The sequence below is a fragment of the Siniperca chuatsi genome, linkage group LG14 (genome assembly GCF_020085105.1).
Source record: "Siniperca chuatsi isolate FFG_IHB_CAS linkage group LG14, ASM2008510v1, whole genome shotgun sequence".
In the NCBI taxonomy this organism is placed as follows: Eukaryota; Metazoa; Chordata; class Actinopteri; order Centrarchiformes; family Sinipercidae; genus Siniperca; species Siniperca chuatsi.
In genome coordinates this window covers 13,248,544-13,268,113 of record NC_058055.1, presented here as the reverse complement: position 1 = coordinate 13,268,113, position 19,570 = coordinate 13,248,544, and the positions used below count along the sequence as shown (strand labels likewise).

General features: G+C 39.8%; 2 protein-coding genes across 4 annotated transcripts; both read left to right on the top strand.

The window, feature by feature from the left end:
- The first annotated feature begins 692 nt into the window (after nucleotides 1-692).
- Nucleotides 693-12,614, top strand: aldocb (aldolase C, fructose-bisphosphate, b). 3 transcript variants are annotated; one of them, XM_044222346.1, is made up of 10 exons: nucleotides 717-849; nucleotides 2,503-2,644; nucleotides 7,676-7,792; nucleotides 8,425-8,636; nucleotides 9,269-9,323; nucleotides 9,435-9,595; nucleotides 9,781-9,864; nucleotides 9,957-10,131; nucleotides 11,127-11,326; nucleotides 11,424-12,614. In XM_044222346.1, the coding sequence occupies exons 2-10, from the start codon at nucleotides 2,542-2,544 to the stop codon at nucleotides 11,514-11,516; spliced, it is 1,200 nt and encodes a 399-aa protein (XP_044078281.1). In that variant the 5' UTR covers nucleotides 717-849; nucleotides 2,503-2,541; the 3' UTR covers nucleotides 11,517-12,614. The 3 variants fall into 3 exon arrangements, with proteins under 3 accessions (XP_044078283.1, XP_044078282.1, XP_044078281.1); XM_044222348.1 differs by lacking the exon at nucleotides 2,503-2,644 and having other exon boundaries at nucleotides 693-849; XM_044222347.1 differs by lacking the exon at nucleotides 2,503-2,644 and having other exon boundaries at nucleotides 693-849; nucleotides 9,435-9,601.
- A 970-nt stretch (nucleotides 12,615-13,584) lies between these two features.
- On the top strand, nucleotides 13,585-18,721 carry pigs (phosphatidylinositol glycan anchor biosynthesis, class S). The gene is made up of 12 exons (XM_044222344.1): nucleotides 13,585-13,881; nucleotides 14,706-14,845; nucleotides 14,971-15,082; nucleotides 15,171-15,260; nucleotides 15,365-15,456; nucleotides 15,867-16,107; nucleotides 16,230-16,372; nucleotides 16,467-16,581; nucleotides 16,667-16,812; nucleotides 16,989-17,089; nucleotides 17,169-17,379; nucleotides 17,927-18,721. Exons 1-12 carry the CDS (start codon nucleotides 13,863-13,865, stop codon nucleotides 18,203-18,205), a joined length of 1,689 nt encoding a protein of 562 aa, XP_044078279.1. The 5' UTR covers nucleotides 13,585-13,862; the 3' UTR covers nucleotides 18,206-18,721.
- The last annotated feature ends 849 nt before the right edge of the window (nucleotides 18,722-19,570 follow it).

The following is a 19,570-nucleotide window of genomic DNA, read 5'->3' as shown; positions in this document are numbered from 1 at the left end:
ATTTTATGATAATGTATATTTCTACTTTACTACATTTTAGAGCGAAGCATTGTACTCTTTACTCCACTACATTTATTTGACAGCTACAGTTACTAGTTAGTCCTACATGACAGATTAATATTTTAGAAATCCTATACATGAGCATATAAAATATGATGCCTTGTTTTACAGGACATTAAACTATCATACAGTATATAATATAGTTAAATTTAGCTTCACCTTCACGAGCTTTAACATTGAAATGCTGCTTACATGTTAATGCATCAGATATCCAATATTAGAAATTATAATAATTGAACACTAATAGCAGCCACTTTGCCTGCCATACTTTCGCCATGCATCCATTTTTCCAGTATAAATTGGTAGAGATACACTGTGTTTTCCCAGGTTTGTAGACACACCTCCCCAGGTATTTCCATATTTCTATCTCTTTTTCCCAAGTGGCCTGCTATAATGTGAGTTTTTATTCATTTATCAGATACCCTTTCAACATCATAAGCATCTGTAAATATCGGGGGTGCCTATAAAAATCCTGTCTTTAGCACATCGGTTTTTTTTTTATTCCATTCAGGCTGAGAAAACAAAAGCTGTAGATGAAAAACTTTTCACATTTTTCCTTGTTTTCTACAAAGTTGCAGAATCATGCTACATCCTCTGAGCTATGAAGGCACTAGGCGCATGCGCGTTAGCTATTCCGCGTCGTCCGTCACATGACGCAGTGAGCTCCGCCCCCGGCTCGAGCGTTTTGAAAAGGGTCACGTTGCGCTGCAGCAGTGAAACAGAAGACTCCTCCGCATCCTCAGCACCCAGCTCACCTGAACTTCTTTGCGCCCAGACAGCCTTCAGCAGGTAAGAATGAACCCTGATCTGATCAGTATGACAGCATCAGACACTCTCCATGTGTTATTGATCACGGGTAGATGATGCTAATAACGATGATGATGGGGATGTGATGATGGGCTACACGACCTTAAGCTAACTTTATCTTCCTAGCTAGTTAGCCATGAATTAATAGCAGCCGTTAATAACGTTACCTGTGGCTCATGTGCCGTCATCTTCTTTGACAGAAAGCCATTAAAGTCCCCCACCTTTTAGGATTTTCTGTTAAAAGTTTCGTATTTCCGCCCATCATCGAAATACGCAACAGGAAGGGCGTACAAATGGTGACCTTCAAGGATGAAAGCGGACAGAGAGGAGCCTGTTGCGTCTGCTTTCAGTTTAAATCGACACACAGTTATTTTTATGTTTTATTTTATGTTTAATTTGTGTAAATTGAGGTTAGTAATCCGGATGGCAGCAGTAGTTTCCTGTCAGAGTGTGTATCTGTGGCCAAGCACGTACACCTCCTCTGATGTAATGGGAGGAGGGGCGACCTGAGGAGGAGTAGCCTATACTAACGTTAGATGTGTAATTTAATATATTAAAAAAAACGTATATCTAGCTCCACATGTCAATGCATTTGTACAGTTAGACGTTATCTTATCCGCATACCATTAGAACATGGGATGCACAACATATTTAGATTGAGCTAATGTTCACTGTAGAGCTGAAATTATTAACCTATCAATCAATTGGCAGATTGACAGAAAATAAGCCTAAAAAAATCCACTTCGCTTCTCAAACGTGAATATGTGCTGAGTTTCTTAGCCTATGATCATAAACTGAATATATTTGGGTTTTTGGACTGTTGGTCAGACTAAATAAGTCATTTAAACGTGGGCTTGGGCTTTGAGAAGATGGGAGGGGCATTTTAAACAATTTTCTGATTTATATTAGAGACCAAAATTAGACAAATATCTGCATAATAATCATAAGGGAGATAATAGTTAGTTTCAGTCCAAAATAAGAGTATATTATAGCTGGAACAAAATATTATTTTCATTGTCGATTCATCTTCTGATTATTTTCCTGATTAATCGTTTGGGGTACAAAATGTCAACAAAAAAAACAATTCACAGAGCCCAAAACCCAAAGATATTGAGTTTACCATCAAAGAAGGCCAAGAAACTCTAAAAATGGTCACATTTCACTGGCTGGAAGCAGTGAATTTTTGGCATTTTATGTTAAAAATGACAAACGATTAATCGATTATCATAATAGTTTCTTATTAATTTTCTGTCAATTGACTAATTGATTAATTTGCCGTAGAGTATAATAATAACAGAAATGGAGGTTCATATGAATGTAGGCTATTTGTACAATCAGACGATGTAAATCTCATAAGCATAACACTAGAACATAGGGTACATATATTTTGATTTAGTTTAATGTTAATTGTTAATAGTTTTACATCAACACACTGTATTGTAATTTTGATTTCCTTCTCCATGTGCAATGGCAACCCAAAATGTATTCAACTTGTCATGCAAATTGAAGCTATATTTAAAAACAAAAAAAAAACAAACAAGAGTTCAGTATACCAGTGCTTAAGAGGGAAATGTCTGAAACGCATCTGCACATTTTCACCAATGTCAACCTCTCTCTGAACTGCAATGCACGCAGCCTTGACGTCTGTCATAGGCTCTTGTATCAGAGAGCTGCATGGGAAACAGTGCTCCTGCTAGCGCTGCTGGATCAAGGCCTGAGGACAGAAACAGCCCAAACACAGAGACGTGCATCAGTGCCAAGGCCAGCAGCCCGTCTGGTAACAAAACGCAGCACACCAAACAGGCTTTTTACTTTTGAATAGTGCTGCCCTGCAGGAGCCATTTCACCTCCTAAAAGCGCATGCAGCTTGCAATGTAGAAAAAATAACAAGGTGAGTAGACCTCCAGGTGGTGACAATGAAACAGACAAGGCAAGAACACTTAGCAACAAGAAATAAGTTCTATCCTCTTTTCTCTTCAAACGCCCCGATCCTCTCCTTACTCACACACTATAATATTAACTATCAATAAATGTTATAGGTGCCAGCCTGAGTTTAGGTAGATAGAGTTTACCCCCCACAAGTCCCTGCCTACAGCCTTATAAATACTAGGCAATATAGTTTGCAAGCTTCAAATATATTGTAGTTTAATGCTTGCAGCAATGCTTCAACACAAGACCAGCGGCAGCATGATTGCTATAGATGTACATGTTCATTCTGGATTGAGTTTGATGTTTGTGTTTTGTGATCTCTGACTGCATCCTGGGTTGGTAAGTGAGCCTATGCAGCATCGGTTTTCACAGAGAAGAATTGATTGACTGTTGTAGCGTAAAGAACACAGTGTGACGTCTGGTCTCATCATCCTGCCCTTTCTAAAGTGAAAGCTTATATATAGAAGCAACAAATACTTGATGGCTGGGTGGAAAATGGGTTTTGTCTTAACTAGGGTCTAATTAAACCTCAATGAAATAGTCAATGTTAAATCTGAGTAAATGTGAATTTTAATGTGAATTACTGTCCCCTTTAATGCATGCCTGTAAGTCTGGTCTGCAGTATGATTGTATGAATCACTGCAATTGACTGATGTTTAATGATAACATTATTAAACATGCTGTGATCACAGTTTTGAGTGGTTCTGCATGACGCCACAGTAGGGAGTTGGCCGTTGCATCTTGATGTCGCAGTGCAGAAATGGTGTTTGTCTTGTTGAGGCCGACCACTGTGCAACAGGCTTGAATAATAATCACAGAGAGACACAGTGAAGACAACTAAAATATTAATCTCAGCTGTCTCTCTGTCACATCTTTCTTTTTTTTATTTTTATGACCACTCCAAAAATATACTGCCTTTCATCGTGAAGTTTAAAGTGCATTATAAAATCTATAGTTGTCAAATTATTCAGTGACGTCCTTCATCAGAAGGTAAGCTCTGCAGTGTCTGCACGATAAACCTTGTCACCAGTGGTAGTGTGTAATAATAGCATCAGGAAGGTTGCTAATTCAAATCACATCAAAGTGACATTTTTTGCATCAGGGTGCATTTTTGCTGGTAAGGAAGATGATTCTTCAAACAAGCATGTCTGTATTTGCACTGCTGAAGTACCCTTGAGCAAGTGGAAATATAATACCCTTCCTTTTATCTTTAAGAGATTAATCAGAAATGAATATTTAGCCAATTACTATAGCATAGGTTAATGATTGATTTCTACAAACATGTCAGTCTGCTACAGTAACTATAAAATGTACAACAGTTTCTTTAACATTTTAAACAATGATGTAGTCAAAGCTTTTACTTGGTTAATTTAATACATATTTACTAATATAGATATTAGGAAATTGGTTAGCAGAGAGGGTACGCCCTGCTGAAGCATCTCCTCTCGTTATCAAAGCAGTCACCGCATTAGGGTTTAAACAATCACCTCACTCATTAAATATGTGGCCTTTGCTGTGTGACGTAGCACCACTGCTTGATTTCCTAATATTATATTTCATAAAAATGTAATGATTTTTTTCCTGATCTTTAGTGGAGGCGTTGTTTATTTCAGGCGAGGTGGGGTGGCTCCACTATAACCAGGACTTTTTAACTGAATTCATCATTGTCATTATCCAGCAGCTTGTAGATTTGTTTTCATTTAAACATGCTACCGTTATATAACATCAGACGTGTGCATTGGAAATATAAACGTTGGTGTTTAAGGACTTACTGTAAGTGTCAGAGGAGCTTAGTGCTGAAGTGTGAATCCTCTTCAGTAGCTTTTGGTCTGGATCTTTGAGGCCTTTTGTCAGGACTTTAAGTAGACCATCAGAGATGGGGGGGGGGGTTATCAACTGACTCCTCATCCTGGACCAAATAGGCTTCTTCAGGCATGTGAGCAAATCAAACTCTGTGATCAGACTTGCTGAATGATGAACATAATATGATAATGATCCACCATTTTGTTACCAAAATGGCGGTGACCAGATAGTTTTAATGTACGACGTTCCCACCAGGCCTTTCAAAGCTGTCACTAGCTTGGAGTGGCTAATCGAGATGAAGGATCGCTTAATTTTCAGGGCATACAGGATTTAAAATGCCTCTAACCGATTTGTTTATTGGCTTTATCAATCAATCGTTTACTTAACAGTTTCATTAAAGGAGTAAAATCCTCTTCAAACTGAGCATGATATATTCCCTTATTTTAGTTGTCGCATCTGTGGTGCTAGTGCCTGGAGCGGGTGATAATTATTGAGTGTGCAGCATAAACTGGACCTCCGTGTTGTTGTTGTTGTTGTTGTTTTTCTTAAGTTCCCCATGGATGGAAAGCATTTCCTGGAGACACACAAGCAGCAGATACTAAAATACAAAACACTACTATCAGTGTCTCCTGGGTTTGTGAATAGACAGCCACCAATAACTGAGAACAAATAGGAATGTGAGTGTCCCATAATGTCACCAGTGGTGACAAACGCAACATCTCCTCTACCTGTAAAGCGTACAGTGTTGAGACTACTGTGTGAGGAGATACAGGTGATGCTGCTTCTTCTATGGTGGATGTGACCCTGGGTGAATATTGGTGCACAATAGTGAGTCATTTTAATTTAATTTTTAACAGTGAACGTGTGAAACGTGTGTGTTGCTACCTGCTCCAAGCTGATCATATGTCAGAGGCAATTCGTGCACACAGTAGGGCATTGTCCTTCAAGGTCCTCTTTTTATGCCTTCAGCCAATATAAAAGATATGTGATCGGAAACATTTCCAGACGTCATTGTGTTGTTCAGCTCTATATTTCCAATTTGAAAAGAGGACGTTTTGTTTTAAAAAGCTTATTATTTTTTAAAAGCTCACATATTTGGTAACTTCCCATTGTGTTTAACTAAACATGGCCTAAGAATTACATTTCACATTGCTTGTGTTTTCTCGGCAGAAACCCAACCACAAAAGTATTGTTGAAGCACGAAGGTGCTTCACAAAAGATAGCAGGTATTTGCTGAGCGTGAGTTTTGTCTGGCTAACAGTGGCCCAAAGCCGTGCACACACAAACATACTGAAGTCCCACACATCATGCCTGTGCCTTTGGGTTGGCCTTTATCAAGTGTAAATACCCTCTCTTATTCACTGGAGAGGTCTGCATGCAGTTTATGCTCCTGGTCTAACTGTTCCCCTCAGGAGACATACCATGCAGGCCTCTTTAATTTCACCTGCATGTAGAATTTAACTATTAGCAGTGAACCGTGCTTGACATTTGTGTTGTGGTAACTGCACACTCTTTTCATTCAGAGGCCTGTGTGTGTGCTCTAAAGGTTGTTATCTCATAGCTTTAAGCTGAGGATTAACACAGAGGATATCGGGTATGTCAGGCAGTGTCCTACCACAGCAAACCAGCCTCGGTTGGGAATCCAGTGGTCATATGAGTTTGTTGTTGAGCTATGCTAAACCCTCCTATTAGTATATTTTCTTCTGTTACATGATGCAGTTGATCAGCTTTAAATTATACAATCCAGTGTCTTCACACTAAGATTTCTCTCTCTGTGGTAATAAAATACTATTTATCCTTAGATGATAGTTTATACTTAGTTTAGCCTGAATTAGTAATTTACATTCAGTGTAGCTGAAAATTTATAGTAATCTTAGCTGTTTCTGTTTAGCTCTCCTGTGTAGCATACACCTCCATATACAGCTGACTGGCGCTAACCTCTGTATTTGTCACTAAAGGAGTATTTTCCACCCAACAAACAGATTCATCTATAGCTGATCAATAATGTGGCTCATGCAGGTATACTTGTGATGTTGAACAAAGCTGTAACCAGTGAATTTGTTCGTTGTGAGCGGCTTGGCAGTCGACCAAGCTTGTGAAGAGAAGTCTCAGCTCGTTCCCTGGCACAGTCTGCATTAGTGGGAGTGATGCGTTTTTAGGGATGTGTGAAAATGGGAATTTGCAATCCTCATGGGTGTTTATCTTGTGCACGTCCAGTCAATGCCATTTTTACTCAGAAAGCAGCAGCTTGCCTCAGTGAGCACAGCAGGAGGTTTGAAGGACACTACATGGGGTGATTTTAAAAACGTGGAAACAAGTCATGTATTAATCAAGGCAAAAAAATACGTGCAATGCACAAAGAGAGATATAATGACATTAGGGGAAAACAGGAGAAGTGTTGCTGAGGAGGAAGAAACGAGCCGTGCTGCATCCTGCAGCTGTCTGGCAGCAAAGTATATAGGAGCGCTGTTACATAATCGCTCCCTCTGTCTTCTGTGGTTTGGATGGGGAGGGGAGGGGTTACGTAACTGCTTATTTACAGCAGAGTGAAGAAGGGAATAGGGAACAAATTCTGGTTTGAAGCGTGTGCGTGCATTTTAGCACGTCATCGACTGCGTGGCTGCTGCCACCAATATAACCAGACAAAGAGAAATTCTTTCCTTTGAATTAACCCAGTCATATTCAAGCCCAGATGTTTGTCAATGAAAAAGCTTATTTGGTTTCTAGATAACAGTCAAACAGTGGCCTACTTTACTGAAAAAATACAGCTATTTCTATCTGGCTCTTTTTTTCCCCTCTCCGGAAGCACATCTTCTGTTCAGTCATTGGGTTTATCGCATCTCTCACACATGCTGGGCCCTTGGATTGTGTGACTTTATGTGCCATCTTGTAGGCATTTTGTCATTTTCACCCCTCCTCCTGCCCTCACTGAGAAGAGCTTAGCGCTGCAGCCAGGCAGCCACATTGTAGACAATGGAGGGACAAAAAACTGAGGCCACTGCTGGGCAGTCGTCCAGGTCGACACACCGTGAAACAATGTGACCACTCCATCTCTCTCTCTCTCGCTCTCTTTCAGCCACCATGACTCACCAGTATCCCGCACTGACTCCTGAGCAGAAGAAGGAGCTGCAGGACATCGCTCAGAGGATAGTCGCTCCAGGAAAAGGCATCCTCGCAGCCGATGAGTCCACCGGTATGCATGTGTGTCTGTGTGTGTGTGTGTGTTGCAAAATTATAACATCATTGATGTCTTTCCTGTTAAGTTCTACATACTAGATAGATAGATATGTAGTAAGAAACTCTTATATTTATGCTTTGTAGGACAGTTGCTTACTACTAGAGAAATCACCTTTTTAATTTACAGGACGTACGTTCAAACTCACACATCTGTGAACATCTGCCCTGTGGTCTTATTTATACATAATGATTAATTAAGTATCATAAAATCATGGATTAAAATACTGGATTGTCTGTCATTTGGATGTTTTTGAAAACTGGTATATTCTTACAACCTTTTATGAGCGCTTTGCACCAAACCTTCTATACTTTCATTCACATATTGGTAGACAAAGATAAATCAGTGTCAAGCAAAGTCAGATAGATTAGTCAAACTATTTAGGTTAATACTACCCTATTGCAACTCACATACTGGCTTAATTTAGATTTTTGGTTCACAGAATCACTATAAAAGTGGGTGCAGTCCTCTACTGCAGTGTCAAAGCCTGACGAATTTATCCACAACAGTTCATTAGTTACGTACTCTTGAATGAAGTCTCTTAATTGGAGTCATACATGAATAGCTGTGTGTGTGTGTGTTGTCTACAGGCAGCATGGGGAAACGTTTGAACCCCATCAGGGTTGAGAACACAGAAGAGAACAGGCGTCGCTACCGCCAGCTGCTCTTCACAGCTGACCAGCGCATCGACAGTTGTATCGGAGGGGTCATCTTTTTCCATGAAACCCTCTACCAGAACACAGACGATGGCACTCCCTTCGCCAAGCTCATCAAGGACCGCGGCATTGTTGTTGGCATCAAGGTGCCCAATGCTCATATTTAACCCTCCAGAGTTGACCTCTTTCGTTGGGAAATAGTGGGTTTCAGCTGGCCTTACAGTCAGTTTAAATTTGTTTGTTAAATGAATATGACAAAAATGCTCATTATTCTCCCACACATTTTAACCATTACTTGGTTTCAGCTGTTGGCAGTTTTTGTGCATAGTTCGTCATGCTCAACCTCAGTCTCCTAAAACAGAAAAACACCTTATTTGGTGGCTGTTTGCTTTGGCTCTGAATGTCTCCACAGCCACAGTGTTGATATTATACTACAGCTAAGTATTTCAATTCAGCAGACAAAAACAGTCATCATTTGTTTGGCAGTTAAAACTAGAAAGGCTCCTATACTGTATATACAAACATAGACTCATTGTCAGCATGTTTAGATACACAAGGACAAACTAGGTGAAAAGAGCTTTCAGGACGTATGTTCAGGATAGTTGTGTTGTAAGAGTGAATTTCAATTTGCTGTAATGTAATGATATAGAAAACCAAGTATGTCACGTTATATAAGTTTAAAAAATAAAAAAAAAAGGTGCACTTGAGAATTTGAAGGACATTTAAGTGTAATATCACATGTACAACTTTTTAACAAATTTGGTTTCCCTCTTTACAGGTGGACAAAGGTGTTGTGCCCCTTGCTGGAACAAATGGAGAGACCACCACTCAGGGTAGGAGGCATTAGGAACACACACTCTCAAAACCTCACAAATATTAAAAAAAAAAACAACAACAAAAAAAACCCTGCTGTATTTCTGATAGATGGTTCTGTGTATGTGTAGGTCTGGACGGACTGTCTGAGCGCTGTGCGCAGTACAAGAAGGATGGCGCAGACTTCGCCAAGTGGCGCTGTGTGCTGAAGATCAGCGACACCACGCCGTCTGAGCTGGCCATCTTTGAGAATGCTAATGTTCTGGCACGATATGCTAGCATCTGCCAGCAGGTTGGTGTGAGATTACTGAGGATATTATTTAGTTAGGTCATAGTGCCCCCCAATCCCAGAATCCCAGTTCTAAGATTTATGATCACATTTGGGGATTTGAGGACACTATTGGGCATTTTAACAAACTCATGTAGTGTATCTATGAGAAGATGAGAGTTTGCCTTAAACTTTGTAATGTCTTTCAGAATGGTATTGTTCCTATTGTGGAGCCTGAGATCCTTCCTGATGGAGAGCATGACCTGAAGCGTTGCCAGTACGTCAGTGAGAAGGTGAATTTATTGATATATATTTATATTTTATTACATGTTAGTAACAGTGCTCTCAGTCATTTGACATACATGTGTCTCTGTCCTGCTGCTAGGTCCTAGCTGCAGTGTACAAGGCTCTGTCAGACCACCATGTGTACCTGGAAGGGACACTGCTGAAACCCAACATGGTCACAGCTGGGCACTCCTGCCCCACCAAGTACAGCAGCGAGGAAATCGCCATGGCTACCGTCACTGCCCTGCGCCGCACTGTGCCTCCTGCTGTCACAGGTCAGAGACAGATAGATAGAAGAAACAAAAATACATTGGGCAGGATGCTTACAATATCTGTACACTGTACAAGGAATAATATATACCCCTTAAATAGCGACGTTTTCAAAAATTCTATTTGACATGAGATAAGTGTGTAATAAATCCTAGTCTAGAGCCTTTTTACACATACATGGCATTATCTACTTCTGTGCCATGTAAGTGAAGGGTGCACCTATGTCTTGTACTACGTCAAGTCTTCAATCTGTGTAAATGCAGTTTGACACAAGGAAAATATTACCTGAAAACTACTGAATTACTATTTAAAATATATAATTCTAAAAATGCACTTGGTGCTGTAGTATCAATAATGTATTGTATAAATGCTTTATTTTACAGGTCCAATATTTAGAATAATTTCCTAGACATAATTAATAATTTCATACTGATTTTAGGCGAAATAGAGAGAAAATGTGTTACTTTAGTTAGGATTTCATTAATTGCGTTTAGTTTAAAAGCAGCCTTGAAACAACTGCTCCATTTAAACCCAAGTAGATATGTATTCATCATCATAATTTATTGCTGTAAATTCTCCTGTATAAGTTTGTGTGCTTGCTTATAGACAAATTCTTTTTGTGTGTTCACCTGACCTGCTGTGTTCTGACTCTAGGGTATGTTAGTTTAGCATTTCATTGGAATGAATTAATTGGAAGTGTACCAATTGAAAACTGCCTCTATTTTACTGATAAGTAGTGCTAAATTACACAGCCCTGTGGAAAATTACATAAGATTTTAGTTGGACATTTTTAGGGATTTACAGACCTGTAAAATAAAGCATTACCACATAATGTATTGCAAGAGAATGTATTGTTATAAATTGCCAGATTAATTATTTGTTTTGCCCCACCCTCCGATATTAAGAAAGCCAGATCATTTCCATTCAAAGGCTTAAATGTTCCATGCAATCAGGTTTGAGCAGATAGATAATGTGGGTATTTGCTTGTTTTTTTTCTCAGGAGTGACATTCTTGTCAGGTGGCCAGTCTGAAGAAGAGGCCAGCATGAACCTTAATGCCATTAACAACTGTCCACTCCCCAAGCCCTGGGCCCTGACTTTCTCCTACGGCCGCGCCCTGCAGGCCTCTGCCCTGAACGCATGGAGAGGAGAGCTGAGCAACGAGAAGGCCGCCACCGAGGAGTTCATCAAACGTGCTGAGGTCAGACAAAACATCCTCGCAAGAGTAAAATGACACTGAAACATCCTTCGTGCAATATTGTTAATTAGACTTTTTTTGTTGTTGTTTTTTCCTCCAGGCAAACGGTCTGGCTGCACTCGGCAAGTACGAGTCTTCTGGACCTGCTGGCGCCGCTGGAAAATCCCTCTATGTGGCTAATCACGCCTACTAAACATCAAAGTATCACATTCAATTGTAGTCTTATATCTGCTCTGCTATTCCCCCTCACTCCTCCATGAATCACAGGCCTGCCCTGTCTACTGTACTTTAGAGTTGTCAGAGTTTATTAAAATTACATTATTAGATATGTGTATTTAAAAACATAACGTGAAACTACAATACTAAAGGGAACAGGCTTGTTTTTTATTTTCTATTTGAACAAATCAAAACAGTTTTGAGACAATTTATGACTGAAGTGGAAAACCATTTTATGTCATGTCTGGCTGTCTGTAATGGTTATTGGGCTCAGAGATAGAAATGTTAACAGTAGATCAAGATAATCAGTCAGTATCCAATTCATGCCTCTTCTTAACTGCACCTGTCTCCACACCTGGTGCTGTCTCCCTTTCTCCCCCACATGGTAATACTTGAGCCACTCCCAAGCAGGCCAGATAAGCATGTGTGTGTCGGTGTTTCGCTTGTGTCAGAACGCAGTGTTGGCTCATCCTTCAAACGCTATGTTAATATCCTCCCTGACAGCGGGACCAACCGATTTATTAGTGGCATCAGTATAGCCGTTAAGGGACAAGACAAACAGCGTGACAACATTAAGTTGACCTTTTGAGCGACTGTCCAAATGTGTGCTCGTTGTACTTTCAGACAGCTGTAGCTCCAGCAGAGGTCAGTAGACACTGTAATAAACCAATACACCATGATTCTTCCTAATGATTCATCCTAACCTTTCTGTTCACATGCTTCTAATCACCACTAATCTGAGAAAACATCTTGTGTGTCTAATTTCAGTATAACATTAGCTTTAAATTACATACAGTAATTAATGTATTCAGTTGTGTAAAGGTGTCGATATTATGTGACGCTTGTGTGTCATCCCCCCCTCCTGATTCCCCCAGCCCACCCCACGGGAAGAGGAGATGGTTTCTATTGACGTACCTGTAATGTGGACCAATACGTGGGGTTAGCTGCGGGGGAAACAGTCACCGCTGTGTTGGAGTACTGTGATGTTTGTGATGTTAATATTGTTCTTGAAGCACTTGGTGTGTCAAATAGTGGAGAAAAATAAACTAAAATAATAAACAAAAAAGCTAGCAGAGATCTGTGTGACATTTATTGCTGCTATTCTTATGGTGTTTATCCCAATCATTTCTCTTGGATGCTATTTTATTCTGCATTCCAGACACTTGAACAGTCATGCAATAGCCTTCTTGTGTCACATTGTATAGTGTTGTAAGCCTAGCTCTTTTCCCCACTTCCTGTTCATGATCCAGCCAATTTACTTCCAGTTAGCAAAATACCTCCTTTACAACCAGTATTGCTGTGGGCACAAGCTATCTAACATGACAACTGGGTTAAATAACCACAGTTTGAAAAGGACATTATTTCTCTAGTAGCTTGCTGTATGAAACTATGAATAGGAGTTATTTCTGTCTGGTTTATACTGTAAAATAACAGTTTCAATTGTCTGGACTCAGGCTTCTTATTTGTATTTGTTAAAGGCATGATCTTTAATCAAAATGTGGATATTAAGGTAACCCCACCAACAAAACTCAGTATCCTGGATTGGAACCTCCTATAATCACATCCAAATGTATTTAAAAGGCTTTCACATGGGGTAATACAAAACGGCTATATCTTGAATTGTGATCAGCTGAGAAACACAAAGGTGTGTTATTCATGTGTCAATCCCTTCATTAATACATGTAAATACTTGTAACAATAAAAACAAACACCTGATCATTCATATATTACAGTCATGTAATAAACATCACGTGTAAAATGTGTAATTAGTTTTTGGTGGTGTTGCATTGTAAGGTGCATCAGATATTTTTACTCCTTCATATATATTTATAAAAAGTGGACAAAATAATGAAAACAGTATGGTGACATTTAGCTTAGCTTTATTTTGTTGGGTTTTTTTGTTTGTTTTTTTTGGTCACTCGTTGTGTTTATGGACAAATATCAGTGTTTATTTGGGATTTTAAGGTAATTGGAAATAATGTGAATTTTTCCGACCAAGATTTGAGACACCACATGGGGCGCTGGTTGCCAACATGTCTCACATTGTGTTTGTGCGTTTAATATATTCATCGGGTGGGCCGACGGTTACTATCACCTCACTGCGTATCAAATCAATTTACTGCCTTCTCGGATTAGGGACAGATAGACAAGTATATATTACAATACTTAGGTAAATTTAATCAAATAGTATCTCGTTAGATATGGGTAGATCGCGACTTATTTTTGATTTTACTGCCACGTGAATCACCAGAGTTGTTTGCAAATGTCGGTCATGTGACGTGTGGTTGGGTGTGTTGTATTAACAAACGCAACATTGACAGAAATGGCTACCACGGAAGTGGGTGAGTAGATTCATAACTGAATTCTATATAAATGATTTCCTTCCTACAAAAAAAGGATTTAGCATTTACACCAGTTTACAGCAGTTTGTTAGAGCATACTTAGCTAACATGTACAACAGCGAGCCTGGCACGAGGCCGCTGTTGTCTCCATGTTAAGGCCACGGGTGTGTTAATAACCTCTGAAGCTAACAGCTAAGTTAGCTAGCCGCACCAGCAGTTGCAGCAATGATGCCCTCTCTGACTTATCACTGAAGACCCTGCAAGCACACCTGCTGTTTTTTGTCACCTTTTGTCTTTTCTTTTCATTATTTATTTTTTATTCCACAATTAACTACAACATTAGGGTTCCTAAACCCCCCATAAGTAGAACCAAACACGTTATTTCCTCTTATATTGTATTTTTCTAGCTTTAAATATAAACCAGGTCTTGCAGCCATTTACTGTATGTTGACCAATTAATGCTGTCTCTCAAAGACTACATGTTTGCATGTTAATACTTTAATAAAGTCTTGAGTGGGTCTGCCATCTAGCATCTAGCTCAGTCTTTTATGGAATAAACAGATTTATGTAAACATTATTTAATCAATGGTGTCTAGTGAGGTGTCAGGGAGGGCACGTAGGGCTAAACGATTTGGATAAAATACTTTTATATATCATGATACAATATTATTGCCATTATTGCTATAAAACAGTCCTGCGCATTGATTTGCAAAATTGCCCACAATGGCCTAACACAACCATATATATATATATATATATATATATATATATATATATATATGCCCTGAGGCTTCTCTGTCTTACTGTCTCTGTATATCTCTCAGAGCGTAGACGTGGCCAGCTTGCTGCTCTGTCCATAGCAGCGGTGGTCATCATCGTGGGAGTCCCTCTGTGGTGGCGAACAACTGAAACATACCGCGCCTGGTTGCCTGTCAGTCAGATAAAAGAGTTGGCTAATCTACAGGTTTGTTCGTGTTCCTTGCTATTAATTACACGTCCCAATCTTGTGGTCCATTTTATCTGTGATGTGTAATACACGTGTACCTTTTTTAAAATGTCCCTCTCTTTATTTCGTTTTGTTTTTTGTAGCTGCAGTTGAGTGCTGATGTGGAGGTTGTGTTTGCACGTGGAACTGTGACCCCAGAACAGCAGAAGAAGGTCCCATTGACACAGACACAGGATGAGGAACACACAGTAGATGGTGATTTATTGATGCTGTCTGTGATCTTATGGTTACAAAATATGAAGACTGCAAGCTAATTCTCGTCTCAAATTCTTTTTGTTTCCAGAGGACACAGCTTTGAGGTACAGTTATGAGACAAGGTACCGCACAGCTACAGTCATGGAGGAGGATGCCCTGAACCAGCCCACTGCAGCAGGTGAGATGCTGTCTGCCTGTCAAACCCAGCTTTCAGCTCTTCAGATGAAAACATTTTGTTATCTCTGTTATCTCTCTCTAATTTCTCCCTTTCTTCTTCTTTAGAGGCAGATCTGTCTCTGCACACGCTCAGTGAAAGTCCGTGTGGTTCTTTGGTTGTGTATGTGATCCCAGAATCATCGTCACTGCTGCCTGAGGTTAAAACTGTTTTATTATTTATTTTTTCTATATTTAGTTTTAAAGTGTATTGTTTGGCTACTATTAACCCTTTCTTATTATTAATTTCCTTAGTTCTTCATTAGTGTGAATGTGTTCATATGTTTAAAAGGGTTAATTAAAGTCTTTGTGTTTGGTTTATGCGTTGATGAATGGTGAAATTAGCTTTTTCTTTAGCTTAATTCATGGATCTCTGTTGAGTCGAGAAGCATTTTCACTGAAAAGAAGATATAATCGATCTAAAATAAGCTGTCATTAATACTTAGTGTCTAACTAACTGTCTAAATACATTACCTTCTGCACAGCTTGCAAACAGAATTATGAGTTATTTGTGTCACTCTGGATAAGTAGAAGATAATACAATACCAACCTGTACCTTCATGCCTCTCAGGATGTGGACGTGTATATCGGGCAGCGACGGACAGCCCTGCTCCGTATTGGCACCAATATGAGAGTGGGCAGGACACTAGAGCAATTGCTGGCTCACCTGGAGCCTCGGATGAAGCAGGTGCTGCAGGTGATGTCTTTTAGCCACACCGACATCACTGCTGCCCTCAGTGACAGAGTCCGTCTCAGCCCTGGCAACAAAGAGAGCATCGCTGACAGTATGAGAACCTTTAAATCCAGCCCAGGTTGGTCTTTGTGTCAGCACAGCCGTAAAGTGGACCAACTCAATTTCTGATCCAATCAGTATACACTTCAACTCTGTGAACACTCTCCTTCTGTTCTCTGCTTATTCTTATCTTCTCTTTAGGTTATGAGATAACATTCAGTCTGTTGAACCCAGACCCAAAGTCACACCGGCTACACTGGGACATAGAGGGTGCTGTGCAGACCTACATCCAACCTTTGCTTACAAAACTGGCCCCTTTAGCCAACTTTAGCATTGACTCTCAGGTACTGTGTGTGCAAGTGTGTGAATGTGTAGCAGCCACATCACGATGCCAAGATGCTCAGCTACTGTATGTTAATGAACATAATCTCCTTACAGACATTGTACTACGCCATGCTCGGTGTCAACCCGCGCTTTGACAGCAGCCGCAGCGCTTACACACTCAACTCTGACAGCCTTGCACATGTCATCAACCCTGTGGAGGCTAGACTGGGTAAAGCACACACTGAATAGAAACATGGTGTTGTTTGTTCTGGTGTATTTATATGTAACTGGTATTTTTTGCATTTGATTTTGAGGCTCAAATGCTGCATCTTCCAACCCGGTGTTGAATTTTCTTCTGTACGTCCCGGATGCCCACCATTCACCCCTTTACATTAATGACCGCAAGAAACAGGAAGTGCTTTCTAATGCATTTCACTCTCCACGGTGGGGTGGAATTATGGTAAGATAATAACACTGGGTGACAGTAGACTAAATACTATGAATGGTTATTGCTTATTGTAAGTGACTATGTTATATTTTAATAATAATTTGTTAGCTATCCAGTGATTTTGCATTCTTAATTTGTTGGATTGGGTGCTGATTCAAGAAAAAATATCTTTATCCATATTTTTATAGGTCTATAATGTTAATGGTTTCTATGAGCCAGAGGCTGTGTTTCCTGTTGACATCAACATCAACATGGCCAAAGTCATGGGAGTCTTCCTTGCACAGCTTCGGTAAGTGGGCTCCTACAGCACGATAGGTATTGCTTTTCTTGTAGACACGAGGTAACTTTCCTGTACCGTGTCCTGTCAGACTGTTGCTGGGTGTGCAGTCATCGACCCCTCCCCCTGGCTTCCTGGTGGCACCATGCGGTAGTACAGGACTAGCTGATTGGGAGCTAGACCGTCTCATGTGGAGTCGGAGTGTGGAAAATGTCGCAACGGCAACCACCACCATCACCTCACTGGCACAGCTGCTGGACCAGATAGGCAACATTGTTATCAATGACAACATTGCTGAACAGGTTAAGATGCATACACACCATTTACTATTTAAAAGCACACCTCCCTTTATTTTCAGAATGAAATACTGCAATTAAACAATAAATCCAGTCACAAACTCAGAGATTTCACATTTATAAAACAAGTGTGAATGAACATACCTGGCCATTTGGGGCTCTGTTTTGGGGGCATCTGATCACTGAAATAATATTTGACTAGCCTGTTTCCAGACCTCTGAATCGCCGTCCAGATCTCAGATTTGTTAAGCGATTCAAATCGGTCTAGTGTTGTGCTCATTGACAGCTGTTTCCCTCAGTCAGAGCTTAGTAGGTGGTAAGTAAAAATAGGGACGTCATCTTCTTACATAGCTAGCGAGCTATGTACCCAGCTGCTACATTCATGAAAGATATCAGTAAGTCGACTGACAACAACTGCAAAATTATGATCAGTGTACAAATTACTGTGCCTAAATTGGTATTTAAATAGATTCTTAAATAAGTTTTTAATTATACTCTTTCCTATAATTGTACCAGTTGTATCCAACATGTGATTGTTGTTGCTGTCACTCAGGTGTCCAGTGCCGTCACGTCTCTGCAGCTGGCTGTGGCGGAGTTGGAGGCCGGGAACCTCGGCTTTGCTCTGCAGTACAGTAAAGAGGCCATCTTGGCATCAGAAAGGGCATTCTTTGACCCTTCACTCCTCCACCTCCTCTACTTTCCTGATGACCAGAAGTTTGCTATCTACATACCACTCTTTCTGCCCATGTGTGTGCCTATTCTGCTGTCACTGCTCAAAATAGTGTCTGAGGCTAGACAGAAACGCAGAGAAAAGCAAGCCAAGAAGGACTGAGAAACACTTGAAGAGAAGATGTGATGAACATGTAGTCTGAACAAAAAACACGGTATAAACAAACTGTTGTGTCAGTGGCCTTGACATTTAGGTACAAAGATAGGCATGAAGAAAGACTCATTTGCAGTATCGGGGGGTGGGGTTTAAAAATGATTTTTATTGTTTCATGTAAGGAAATGTGTTTATTGTAAGAGTGTAACGAATGGCAGCTGTGGCTGTCTGACACTATACTGGAAAGCTTAAATTGTTGTAAATGTGTACAAGTTTTATATTTGAATTCCACTTTCTATTCTAAGTTATTAACAAACAAAAACAAAGACTTAAGTTGTAACTCATGTTTTTTTCTCTTTGGTTAGCAAGAAAATAAGTAAATAAAATACCTGATTTTATATCATTAGGTTTATTTGGCAGGCACTCCTGAAGCAACTTACACCAATTTTGTCCAAGTGTGAACGTTTGTTCTTGACCTTGCAAATTGTAAATTGACAAAATGACATTAACACATGGTCCACTTAATACCTTTTTCTGGAGCATTCAATTGTATCTCACTGGCTTCATCAGTGTAGTTGTTTGTAATTCTGTTGTTTTTGGATTGTTTGTCTTGTGAGACAAACTGAAGCACTGGCTATGTTGTCTTTTGGTGCGGCCCTCAGTGTCATTCAGATATATTCACACTTTTACTTGTGTTAAATGTGAAAAGGGCCACAAAAGAATGACGTGGATGTAATACATATACATACTTTTGACAAAACAATCTCACCTCAAGCTCCATTTAGTATCTGTTTTGGAGTTTTAGATCATATCACATAATTTTCATTAGCAGGTGGAATTTGCCCAGTTTTTATGGAATTGTTGATGTTAAAATTTCCATTTTTGCCTGCTGATGAAGATCATTTGATATGATCGAAAGCTCCAGAACAGCTCCTAAATGGACCTTGAGTTGAGATTGTTTTGTCAACTGCTGTTTCCAAGGCTAAGAATGAACTTTTCAGCTCAACGTACACATGTACTGTAGAATGTGACTCACACTCGAGTACAGAAGGTGGCGGTGTGCGCACCTTTAAAGCTAGTTGTGATCCATCAAATCACTGAAGACATCAAAAGTAGATAGTAATAGAGTAGGAGTTGCATTCATAATACCAGATTAAAATGTAGTGTCAAAGAAAAGAGTTAGTAACAACCTTTCAGTATTTACAGGGGAAATGGTGGCTATTCTATTAGCCCTTGAGTTGACAGAAAGTGTCAAACCAGGCAAAGTGTTAATAGGTTCAGATTCTAGTAGTGCGTTAACCAGTTTCAAGAGTATACAGTCAAAAGCAAGACAGGACATTATGCTGGAAATAGTTCAAACTATCTTCAGAATTA

What these genes read in the sequence shown, in the direction of transcription:
- aldocb (XM_044222346.1), top strand. Translation starts at nt 2,542, where the DNA reads ATGGGAAACAGTGCTCCTGCTAGCGCTGCTGGATCAAGGCCTGAGGAC. An exon ending in CAAGGCCAGCAGCCCGTCTG is followed by an intron (nt 2,645 to 7,675) that starts GTAACAAAACGC and finishes GCTCTCTTTCAG; the next exon opens with CCACCATGACTCACCAGTAT. An exon ending in TGTGCCTCCTGCTGTCACAG is followed by an intron (nt 10,132 to 11,126) that starts GTCAGAGACAGA and finishes TTTTTTTCTCAG; the next exon opens with GAGTGACATTCTTGTCAGGT.
- pigs (XM_044222344.1), top strand. An exon ending in CACGGTGGGGTGGAATTATG is followed by an intron (nt 16,813 to 16,988) that starts GTAAGATAATAA and finishes ATATTTTTATAG; the next exon opens with GTCTATAATGTTAATGGTTT. An exon ending in ATGACAACATTGCTGAACAG is followed by an intron (nt 17,380 to 17,926) that starts GTTAAGATGCAT and finishes GCTGTCACTCAG; the next exon opens with GTGTCCAGTGCCGTCACGTC.